Source organism: Mus caroli, chromosome 19 (genome assembly GCF_900094665.2).
Source record: "Mus caroli chromosome 19, CAROLI_EIJ_v1.1, whole genome shotgun sequence".
Lineage (NCBI taxonomy): Eukaryota > Metazoa > Chordata > Mammalia > Rodentia > Muridae > Mus > Mus caroli.
The window spans coordinates 12,841,020-12,852,828 of NC_034588.1; the positions used below are offsets into that span (position 1 = coordinate 12,841,020).

The window sequence follows — 11,809 nt, forward strand, 5'->3', positions numbered from 1 at the left end:
ATTTCTTCTAGACCAAAGATTTTGGGTATGATCATACAAAGATGAAGAATCAAGTTTTGCAACCTAAAAATATTTACTTCTTAAAACTATATTAATTCTTTAGTAAACTATACAAAAAGATAAGGAGACAAACATGTACATTTCTAGAACTGCTTATCAGCCAGGCCAGATCCTGCAGAGGGAATTTCCAGCATGACCTCATTCATCTGTGAGGGCACAGAGCAATCCTTGTTTGGACAGACACCATCTTCTCCTGCATGAGTTGCTCTTCACCTCGTGATGGCTTCCTTCTTCGTGTGCGTATGTCTAGTTGTCTGCTTCTCAAAGCAGACGTTCACCTTCCTTATCCACCAGCCATTGGAGGAGGGCTAGGGCCGTGAAGGTGACTGATCCTACCCATTCTTTGTGGAGGGTTTCCTGGTGGTGGCCCTCTTCCATCACCGTATCTGGAATCAGAGGAGCTCCCATAGCCTCTTCTTTTCTTCACATCTTGCTGAAGTAAAGTTTTGAAAAAGAAAACCAGAAATTCTGCTATTCCCCAGAAGAAATCTGTTAGGAAAGACATTCTCCATGGGGACTGATTCTGGCTGTCCAACACTTGACCATGTAAAACATCTTCCCTCTGGTTGCCTGCTTCCTAGTTACAGAGAGGACCGGACCACCTGTTGTTGCCGTACCTAGCCTCCCACCCCCTCTTGTTTTTTTTTTAAGAGGTTTATTTAACTCATAGTTCTAGCCATTGAACAGAATGGTGCTAGCAACTGCTTAGTTGTTGGGGAGGAGAGCTGACTTCTGGGAACATCACAATGTGGCAAATGTCATCAGTGTAAGAACTTACATAAGAGGTAAGACTATTAAAGCACGCCAGAAAGCCAGGCAGCTTTAAGGGAAAAGCCTTGATCTTCCTTCTTATGACAATCCACTTTGTTAGGAACCAATCGAGGTCCCAAAAGAATCATACTCCATACTTTAAAGCTGGCACCCAAAACCAACTCCTCTTTTACTAGGTTCTACAATCTCAACACTGCTGCACTAGAACCAAACTTCTAACACATGAACCATGGCCTGGGGCTTGGTCAGTGGCAACACATAATCCCATATGGACACTGAAGTCTAGCCAAACCAGCTAACTGTCTGTGGATGTTTAGCTTTGTGCTTGACATATGAGCATCATGACCATGAAACAAGCGTCCATCTCTTTTTGAACAATCATTTGGATCTCAGCTCAGGTTGCAGGTTCCAGCCACCTTGAGCAGATAGGCACACAGCATTTGCTTTCAATGTACATCAGGCGATCTACTAGCTGTTTGCTTCCTTCCTGCCACTGCACTACTTGCCCAGAAGGGAGTCATCTTGGACCTTACAGGTGATAGAAAAAAACTCACAATTGCAAAACAGAGTAGACCAGGGCTCTGGCTGGCATGAAGGGAATGTCCAGAACAGCCCACAGCCCCTTGAAGTGTTACACCTCAAGAAACAGTTATCTTTGAAGCTGCAGAGATACCCACCAGGACAACTTCTTAAGGCTTTCCCATGGTGTAAAAAAAAAAAAAACCCAAAATGCTAAAACAAACAACCAAACCAAACCAAACCAAACCAAACCAAACCAAACCAAACAAAACAACACAAAACAAAACTACTACTACCAAGACTTTCATGTTATGATAATGTCAAGGACAGATGCGTTTTTTTGTGGAATTTGAACATTCTTCATATTTTAAGTCTTTCTTTAAAAATATGATAAAACCACAAGTATCAAATTTGGTTGTAGATTAACTCCTCATAGGAATGGAGAACACTAAGCATATAAACCACAATAATTTATACATTTGAAATTTCATTAACCCAGTCTGGCTTGCTCTACTAAGAGTGTGTTAACCATATTTAGTTTTATATCTTTTACTATCCCTTTATCTGAAAATTAATCACTAGCTTTTCCTCTGCAGAAAAATTAAAGGTCTGTCCTAACTCAAACCAAGGAACCAAAATCTTTATGTTGGTGATAGCTTTGACACATTACTTTGAGCCCTGTCATTTGTGCTTGTGACATCTTTACCTATGCTTGGAAGTAATCTCAGTTTTGTCCTAAAGCTATGAGGCTGAAGGGGCTCTCCTGAGGGTTTTCTGTAGAGTAACTGGCCCAACATTTTCATAAACAAATTCGTGGTAGATATCCTCACTCTAGTGGCATATCAGCAGTTACACTGTCTCTATCAGTGGCTATCTGACTTTTAATCAAATAAAGTGGAAGTTCACATACTTCTCCTACATGTTCTCTTTCTGTCACCAAATGATCATTGAACCCAAAAGCCTTCATTCTTCTCAGATGGTAATTTCTGCCCTCCATTAACTGCTTTTGTTTGTATACATGGATGAGACCCACTAACCCATGGTCCTCACTGCCTGCTCCTTTCAGATGCATTAACCTCTAACTTGTTACGGTGTAGTTTGTGGAACCACATCATCCCTTGAGCAGAGCTTACTCAGCTTTTGCAAACCTGTATCTGTACTATTTCCTCCTGTAAGACCTTATTTGCGCTAATGAAACTCAAGTTTTAGCAGGACAGCAAACAAATGAATTAATGATAATAAATACATGGTACGTTGCCACAACTAGGTCCTATGCTAGTTCCGAAAATATAGATTCTAAAAGAAGTAATATTAAGATTGGTCGCTATGCTCATTAGCTCAATAATGAGAACAATAAACACAAAATGTATCTTTCATTAATTAAGCAAGAATAGTTTGGAAATTTCCAGAATTAGCCCTTTAGCTGAATTATCAGAACCCAAATTACAGTGGCTCCACTCCATAACCACCTGTGTGTATATGAGGCAGGGGTGCATCTGACTTGGGGGGTCCAGCTTGTTGGCACTGTGTGTGTATGTGGCAGGGGTGCATCTGACTTGGGGGGTCCAGCGTGTTGGTACTGTGGGTATGAGGCAGGGGTGCATCTGACTTGGGGGATACAGCTTGTTAGCACTGTGTGTGTATGAGGCAGGGGTGCATCTGACTTGGGGGGTCCAGCTTGTTGGCAATGATATCAGATGTTTCCTGAGAAAAGCTCACTCCATCTTGTTTGCCCTAAACTTGTTGATTTATTTGTTCTTTAAAATCTTAATAACTATAGAAATTAGTAGGAAAAAGTTTGAATGAAGTAAAACAGTTAAGAAAATACTTGTATGTAACCAAGAATTGATTATATCTCCAGGGTGTCATCATATGATGCTCTAAGGAAGAGCCAATGATAAGATTTAAAGAGTGGTGGCTGCCCAATAGAGTGTAGACTGAGATTCCATTTTGAGAGGAAAGTTATATCAGAAGAATAGTGCTCCGGAATGGCCATGTGAATTCAAGAGACCTTCAGCCTTTCTGCTTCAGATGAGAATGGGCTCTGCTCACTCTACCTGTTGTGTAATTGAAAATGGCTACTCCAGTTTTCATTCTCAGACATCTGCTGTTTCATGTATGTTTCTACCTACAATAAAATCAGCACAGGAAAAAAAAAAAGCAAAGAGGACTTTTATTGTTTCTTAAAAATCAGATATTTCAAGTGCTGCCTGGAACCAGAGGTAGAAAACACCTTAGAGTTTGTGAGAAATGCAGAGTCTCAGGCCCCATGGGAGACTCAGATGCACATTACAGTTTGAGAAGCACCAGGCTTTCTCCAACACTAATGGCTAACGGAAATTCCAAATGAAAATGATCTAATTTTTAATTTTTATTTAAAATTATCATTTTAGTATATGATGTGTATACATGGCTATTCATGTGGCATGGCACATATGTGGAGGTCAGAGGAAAGCCTACAAGAGTTGGGTTTACCATATAGATTCTGGACACTGAACTAAGGTCATCAGGTTCACACAGTAGCCACCTTTACCCACTGAATTGTCTGACTTTCCCCACTTCCCTCCAACTAAAGTTTAATGGGCTTTAATGAAATAATACTATGGACAGGTGGTTCTCAACCTTCCTAATACAGTTGTTCATGTTGTGGCAAGCCACAGTCATAAAATTAGTTTTGTTGCTACTGCAACTTTGCTACAGTAATAAATCACAATGTAAATATCTGATATGTTGATGATCTTAGGCAACCCCTGTGAAAGGATTATTCGACCCCCAAAAGGGTTGCTACTCATAGTTTGAGAACCACTGTTATAGACAGAAATTATCAACTGATGGAAATATATGTTCATTATAAAAACAACAAAACATAAAGCTACAAAAAATTATTAAAAGGTACAGAGGAAAAATTACCTAGAAAGCCATTACCAGGTATTGTGGTTTAAATATGAAATGTCCCTTTTATATGGATATGAATAGTTAAATATGAAGTGGCTCATATTTAGATAGGGTTTCATTGCTATGAAGAAACACCATGACCAAGACAACTCTTTGAAAGGCAAACAGTTTACTGAGGCTGGCTTAGAGTTTCAGAGATTTAGCCCATTATCTTCAAGGCAGAAAGCATGGTAGACAGGGGACCAGAGGAACCAAGAGTTCTACATCTTGATCAGAAGGAGTGTCTGATTATACACTGGGAAGAGCTTAGACATAGGACGTCTCAAAGCCCACTACTTCCTTCAACAAGGCCACACCTCCTCATAGTGCCTTCCCTGAGGTCAGCATTCAAACACATGAATATATGGGGCTAACCCTATTCAAACCACCACATTTCACTCCCTGGCCCTCATAGGCTTGTAGCCATAACATAATGCAAAATGCATTTAGTCTAACTTCAAAAGTCCTCATCATCTATCACAGTCTCAACAATGTTTCAAAGTCCAAAGTTCAAAGCCTCTCCTGAGATTTATGCAATCTCTTAACTGTAGTCCCTTGTAAAATCAAAATTAACAAGGCAGGTCACATACTTCCAATATAGGATATACATTACCATCCTACAATATCATACTAAGGAAATACTGGACCAAAACAAGACCAAAAGCCAGCTGGACAAACTCCAAACTCTGTGTCTCTGTACCTGATGTCTAACTCTTTTCAGCCTTGTTGACTCCAGCACAATTCTTTCTCTTGGACTGGTTCCACTTCCTGTTAGCAGATTCCTTCGGCAGGTATCCCAAGGTTCTGGTGTCTCTAACACCATGGGGGTCTCCAGGGCAACTTCAACTTCACAGCTTCTTGTTCCAGTGTCTGGGATCCATCCAGGATCTTCTGGGTTACTCCAAAGGGCTTGTGTCACTTCACCAGTTCTGCCCTCTGTAGCACTATAGGATTTGGTCGACTCTACTCCACTACGGCTGCTATTCTTGGTGGTCATCCCATGGTACTGGCATCTCCAATATGCTGGGGCCTTCTGCTTCAACTAAGCCAACTAAGCCTGCTTCACTTTCACCAATAGCCTGTCATGGGCTTTCTTCATGATACCAAGTCTCAGCTTCTTTACATGGCCCTTCATTCTTGGGCCTTCCACTGCCACTGAGACTGTACCTTCACGAATGGCTTTTCCTGGTCTCTCACAGTGCAAACCACAGCTATTCTCCACGACTCGTTCATTCCTTCAAAACCAATACCACCTGGGTGATTCTTACACATTACCATGTCTAGCTGTGAGCATAAGGTCTACCTCTGGAATACAGCTTCTTTGTGCTCTCTGAAAACACTTCCCAGATTCCACCTCATTGATGCTGGCCTCTTCTTAATTACTACCAATTTCTTAGTTCTAGCTAACCAACATCAATTGTCCCATGCCCTTTACTGTGCTGCTCTGATTTTAGCCCAGGATTATACATACCACTCTGCCATTATCACTGCACGCTACTCATTCCGAGTTCATCAAACTGCAGCATCTTCATCTCACCCAGACTCATGTGTATCCTCCTGGCCCAAGCATGGCTGTTTCCCTTGGGTTATAATAGTCTTCTCTATAAAAGGGCTTCATGTGAACATTCTCTCCTATCTTTTCAGTAGCACTCAGACTCCTCCTCCTCCTCTTTAACTCCACTCTGCTCCTCAGCGTCTCTGTGGCTGTCCCAACACATGGGGATGGATGGGTTTGCTCACATGCTTGCTTCTTGCAAGCAAAGTGGATTTACTTATCTCTGTAAGTACCAAGAAATTTGGCGTAATACAAATTGTCAGTAGCATTACTGAATAACTTATAAACAAAACTACCAACTATTTTCGAAGTTTCTTTACCACACATTTAGAAAAGCTGAGACCATACAAATTTAAAATAAAAGAAGATAAGCTTTGTCAGGAATTTGTATGAGTAATTTATGATGAAGCACATAAATTAGTAATATAGTTTCAAAGTACAGGACAAAAACAAAAACAAAAAAACAAATTTTCTGCTTATAGGAATCCACAGCAAATGTCAAGGAGGAAAAATGTTTTGTTTCTCTTCATTTTTTTAAGAGCACTAATCACTATTTAAAAATTTCCTCTCATCACTCAAAGAAACAGAGACAGTTGTTCATTCTGAGTTAGATTTTTGCTAATCTGACCAGCAGGGTCAGGATGATAAATCACTCAACCCCTAGGGAGTAATAAACTGCTTAATGGATTTGTGAAGTTACCAGGGAGAGAAAAAGAGGAAAACGCTCAGGATTCAATTCATTTTTAAATACTGCACTGGTACTTAAGAAAAGGCAGGGTGATGACTGCACACAGCCGAAACAGACGAAAAGAATCAGAGAAGCACAATTACATTGAAGGAAATGATACAGTCTACTCACCAAACATTCCACAAAGGAGGAACCCTCTCTGTAAAGAGACTCTAATTATCCCCCCACTTCCCACCCACCTCCAACTGCCGAACCCCCCCCCCCAGCAGCTTCTGTACTATGTCTAGTGCAGGCAAATCCAGCCGAAGGCACACCGCCATCAAGCCTTCACTTCTGATCTTTCGTTGATGCAAGAGCATTGGTAGCGAAGACCACATATTTACTGTGCGGTTACAGGGGGTGGGGGTTAATGAACTTGGGAATCGAGGTAACCAGGCACATGTGGGAAAGGAGCGTACAAACACATCTGACAAGGGTTAAGTCCATACTTCACTGTCCCAAATTCATCAAAGCTAGTCAGTGTGTTAGGTTTGTCCTGAGGAGTCCTGAGTGCATTCTTTGCCTTCTGTGTTATCAAAGCTAAGAGGGAAAGAAAAATAATTTAGGGGAAGCTATTAATAATTATAGTCTCTTGTCTTAGGGTAAAACTGTTTAGCTGAATATTTATTATCCAGGATGCATAGGTAATGCTGCTTAAATGTCAACAAAAATTGTTGGGGAACTTTAAGGATAACAAATAAATTATTGGCTTCTTTTTCTTTCATCACTATTATGTGCACATGCATAGGTGCACACATGAGAGAAAGTTGGGGAGACTCAAGAGCACCTCAATAGGAGAGAGAGAGGAATGGAAATGATGGAAGTACCGTACTCACATATAAAATAAGTTAAATTTTAAAATTAAAAATAATAGACACGTCCCTGGAAGCCATCACATTAACCAATATAAGGCATTTTACTTTCCTTACTATGCCTTTGATTTGGTACTGAGAAAAACCAGTCAGGACTTGCATGTTTCAAGTCTCCAGATAGGGTTATACGTGCCTTTGTGTGTAATTAATCCTAAAAAACACTCTCTGGTTCCTAAATACAGTATCCTAATCCTTAATGAAGATTGTATGCACAATATAAATTTTATACAGTACAGCCAGAAAACATATGTGAAGCTTATAGAATTGTGCCTAGCACAGCATAGCTATTTAACACGTTATTTATGTTCCTCTTTTGCCATCGGAAAATACTAATTAAACTTTTTTTCTATGTTCATCAAGCATAAAATAATGCAGAATAAAATGACATTTACTTTCCTAGAAACTTCTCTCCCCCCCCCCCCCCCCCCCCCCCCGTTGTATAATATCTTCCGGGAGCACAAAATCCTATAGAACTCTCAATATTGTAAGGCACTGATACATGGATATGTGGAGATAGTGCCGATTTCAACACGATATTAGAAAATCTGTCACCTCAGCACTACCTTTGCGTGGGAACCTCAGGCTTGGGTCTAGAGACGTGCTGCAGCTTTGCCTCAGCTGCTCGGAAATCCAAGCATATGACATTTTTGCTGCTTTTACAAGATTTCCTGGAGTTTTCACTCCCTTCATGATCTTGGCAGAGACTTTCCTGCTAAAATAACATATAGAGTCTTCACCCAACGGTGTGCTACTGAAATGCCAGGAAACTGGAGAGTGGGCACAGCCTGCGGCACAGCCCCACCTCCTACCTGGCCAGCTTCAGTTCCCTCAGCTCCCAAAAGTTTTTTTATTTTTTGTTTTTTGGGTTTTTTTTTTATTTTGGAAAAAGTGTTATCCTCACCCTAAAATAAAATCATATTTCTAGCTCTAGAATCCTCTGATTTTTTTTCTCACCTTCTGTCTCTGCGCAGGCGCAATATCTGAATGGCTTCAGAGTTGAACTTCGAACTTCCTATAGAAAGCCCAAGGCAGAGCTTGCAGAAACGGTAGTCCAGTGAGTAGGAACGCTGTGTATGCTTGAAAACTGGAGTTTGGGTCCCAGCACCGAACATAAGAGATAGTGTCCACAGTCAAGCCTGTAACCCCAGAACCAGATCAAGATGGGTCGTGCTGGGACTTGCAGGCTGACAGCCTGGAGTCAGGTTCAGTGAGAGACTTCCTCTCAAAAACTAAGGAGTGTGGTAGAGCAGGACACCCCACATCCTGTTCTGGCCTCTGTGCATTCACAGGTGGGTGGCCCTTACACATGTTCTTACACAACACACACACACACACAACCACATATGTATGGCTCTCATGCACACACACACACACACACACACACACACACACACAAATCTAAAAGTCTAAGAGAAAAGCTCTGCATATGACTTTCAGGTCTTAAATGTTAAAAATTAAAATGTCCCCCAGAACAATGTTAGGCAAGTACTTTTATTCTTCAAACTCCATAATCAAAAGATTATCCTGCCTACCAACTGGCATAAGGCTTCCTATTAAAAATCTCTTTGCATTGTCCTCTCTGCCATCAGCATGTGAATTCCTGACTCACACTTAACAAACTGGAGGCTTACAGACCATCCTCTTCCCAAAGGCAGTAAAGGCATTCTTTCACCAACAGATTTTTATTAAGTACCCTCCATGTGTCAGATGCTGCTCTGGATGCCAAGGAAATGACATCCTGTTTCCAGAGGGCTTCTGTTGCAATGAGAGGAGGTAGCAATAAATGCATAAATATGTAACACCCTGGTTGGTGAGTGTCAAGCCCGATCAGGAAGTGCAGGAAGGGAACAGGAGGCACTAGAGGTGCTGCTGGTAAGGCAGAATCAGATCCTAAAAGGGGCAGGAAGTGTTGCAGATGGCTGTCTGGAAGAGCACCCCTGGGAGAAGTTTTGCATTGACTGTGTTCCTGGAGAGAACACACAAGGTCAGGGCCAGTCATGGAAGACAAACTGGGCAGAGACTTTGAGTTGGACAGCCATGAGATAGCCTGGAGGAGGAAAAGGAAATACTGTGATTTATACATTAAAAGATACCTGACTGGTATGGAAAGCAGAAGAAGGAAGAGGAGGTGGAGGAGGAGGAGGAGGAGGAGGANAGGAGGAGGAGAAGAAGAAGAAGAAGAAGAAGAAGAAGAAGAAGAAGAAGAAGAAGAAGAAGAAGAAGAAGAAGAAGAAGAAGAAGAAGAAGAAAGAGAGCAAGTGAAAGAAAGAAAGAAAGAAAGAAAGAAAGAAAGAAAGAAAGAAAGAAAGAAAGAAAGAAAGAAAGAAAGAAAGAAAGAAAGAAAGAGGACGTAGAGGAGGAGGAAGAGGAAGAAGAGTAAAAACAACTAAGGGACCATCTCAGGAAAGCAGTGATGGAGAACATGAGAAGTGGCCAGAGATAGGACATACTTCATATCTCTCCATCTGTGGAAGAAAAGAAACAAGGGATAGAGGAGTCTCAAGGCCTCACACTGAGAGACTGAGAGAATACAGTTGCCATTTATAAAGAAGAGACCTAGTTAGGGTGTGCAGGGAAGAAAATCAAAAGTTCCAGTGTAAACGTGACACATTTGCATTTCTATTAGCCCTCTAAGTAGACAAGTCAAATGGTTGAAAGTGCAAGAATAGCGGGCTGAAGAGGCTGGAAGGGTAGACCAGATGTTGTGGGCCCATCTCTGAACACACTGTGACCCAGTTGCTCTGCTCACCCCTTGCCGCGTATGGGTCTGTGCTTCAGCAGGTGGCTACTTCCTGCTTCCCTTTAACCTATGCTGTTCTAAACTCTGGGTCTGGTCTGTCTCTGCTCTACTCCATCTACTCCAGGACCTGTGCCAAAGGGCAACAGCTAAGACCTGGTTTCTTCAGTGACTGCTTAGAAGGAATGAAATACATAATGAAATGCATAATGCCTCTAAGGCTTTGTCTCAGAATCGGGCATACAATCACTTCTACTGTGCTCAGGCAAGCCATCTGGTGAGGCCCAGGTTGAACGGTGGCAGGTAACATTTCGCCATTTAGTAGAGAGAAATGCAAAAATCCCATAGCAAAGGTTGGGAGCATTATTCTAAAAAGGCTGGCCCTACAGAACTGGAGCAATGGCGTCCTCTACCTCACAGCTCATACTAACCTTCATCACAATCGCAGCTTACTACAAAAGGCATTCTCAGCTCCTCTAATTCCCCAACCAAATGGCTTTCTTCAAGTATCTATTTTTGAAAGCCATTTTCCATGTGTGTTTGAGGTAAGTAGGCTTGGCTTTTTTTTTTCCTCTAATAGGAAAAATAGGATAGTATTTTCTAATAGTGTGGTAAACACTGGGCTTTAAATGCAGTTTCTCCATCAGTGCTTTTGAGACCGTCTGCGGGAGAATATTACCTTTATTATCGGAGTAAGACATGGCCCTAAAATACTAGAGAAGTACAATAGAATCCATCACTAGGGCTGAAATAGAGAAAAACAAGATACACCAAATCCACACCCATGCTTTCACGGGGTTATAAACATCTGAAACCCTGCCAGTGCTGTGGCTCTTATTAGTGACACTGTGCAGACCGGATGAGTCTGCCAAGCACACTGGGAAGCCTGAGCTTAGCAGATTTGATCACACTGATCCTTTTGCTTGAAAAGCTTAGTATGATTAATAACACTAAGCATAAACTAAAGTTGCTAAGGATTTAAAATTGAATTTTACTTATACCCAAATTCAGACAACTATAAATTCAAGTTGTCAAACTAATCATTTATTTATTTATTTATTTATTTATTTATTTATTTATTGCCTCCAGAATCCCATGTTTTACTCATTATGCAAAAAAAGAAAGAGGTGATGTCAAATAACCACAATCTGTTTTATGATTTTTTTTATATTTGTCTCATTTTTTACAGCAATGCTCTCAGAATCCTTGTCTGTGCTGTATACACGCATTGGTAAAATCTCCCAGCTACACTCTGAGGCTACTTTAATTGACTGCATTCAAGCTGTGCTTTTTAAATGTTCCAGCATTTGATCTTTTAAAAATGCTCTGAGATTTCACTGATGTCAAACTGGCTGGCCTAATTTTCTGCTATGTCTTTAGATCCATTTTTAAAATAATTGGGTGATGAACAGTCTTTCCCTCCTCCTTCTCAAGGGATCACTATTAAATATAATTTAAGTTGTAATGGAAAAAAAAATCTACCCCATCCTATTAGCCTTCTGTACTCGGGTTTATTGTTATCACAAGATAACTCTGGAGGCCAGGGAAGGTTATGCTGAGTTTACAAGAGTCAGTGGAGACACGTTTGCAGTGGCAAGGTAGCTAGTTTATCTAGATTCTAACTCTCTGGACAC

General features: G+C 41.0%; 1 protein-coding gene across 1 annotated transcript; it reads right to left on the reverse strand.

Moving 5' to 3' along the window:
- Positions 1-343: 343 nt before the first annotated feature.
- Positions 344-9,076, reverse strand: LOC110286092 (selenoprotein K-like). The gene is made up of 2 exons (XM_021152556.1): positions 9,070-9,076; positions 344-615 (listed from the first exon to the last, which is right to left on the reverse strand). The coding sequence occupies exons 1-2, from the start codon at positions 9,074-9,076 to the stop codon at positions 344-346; spliced, it is 279 nt and encodes a 92-aa protein (XP_021008215.1).
- Between the last annotated feature and the right edge of the window lie 2,733 nt (positions 9,077-11,809).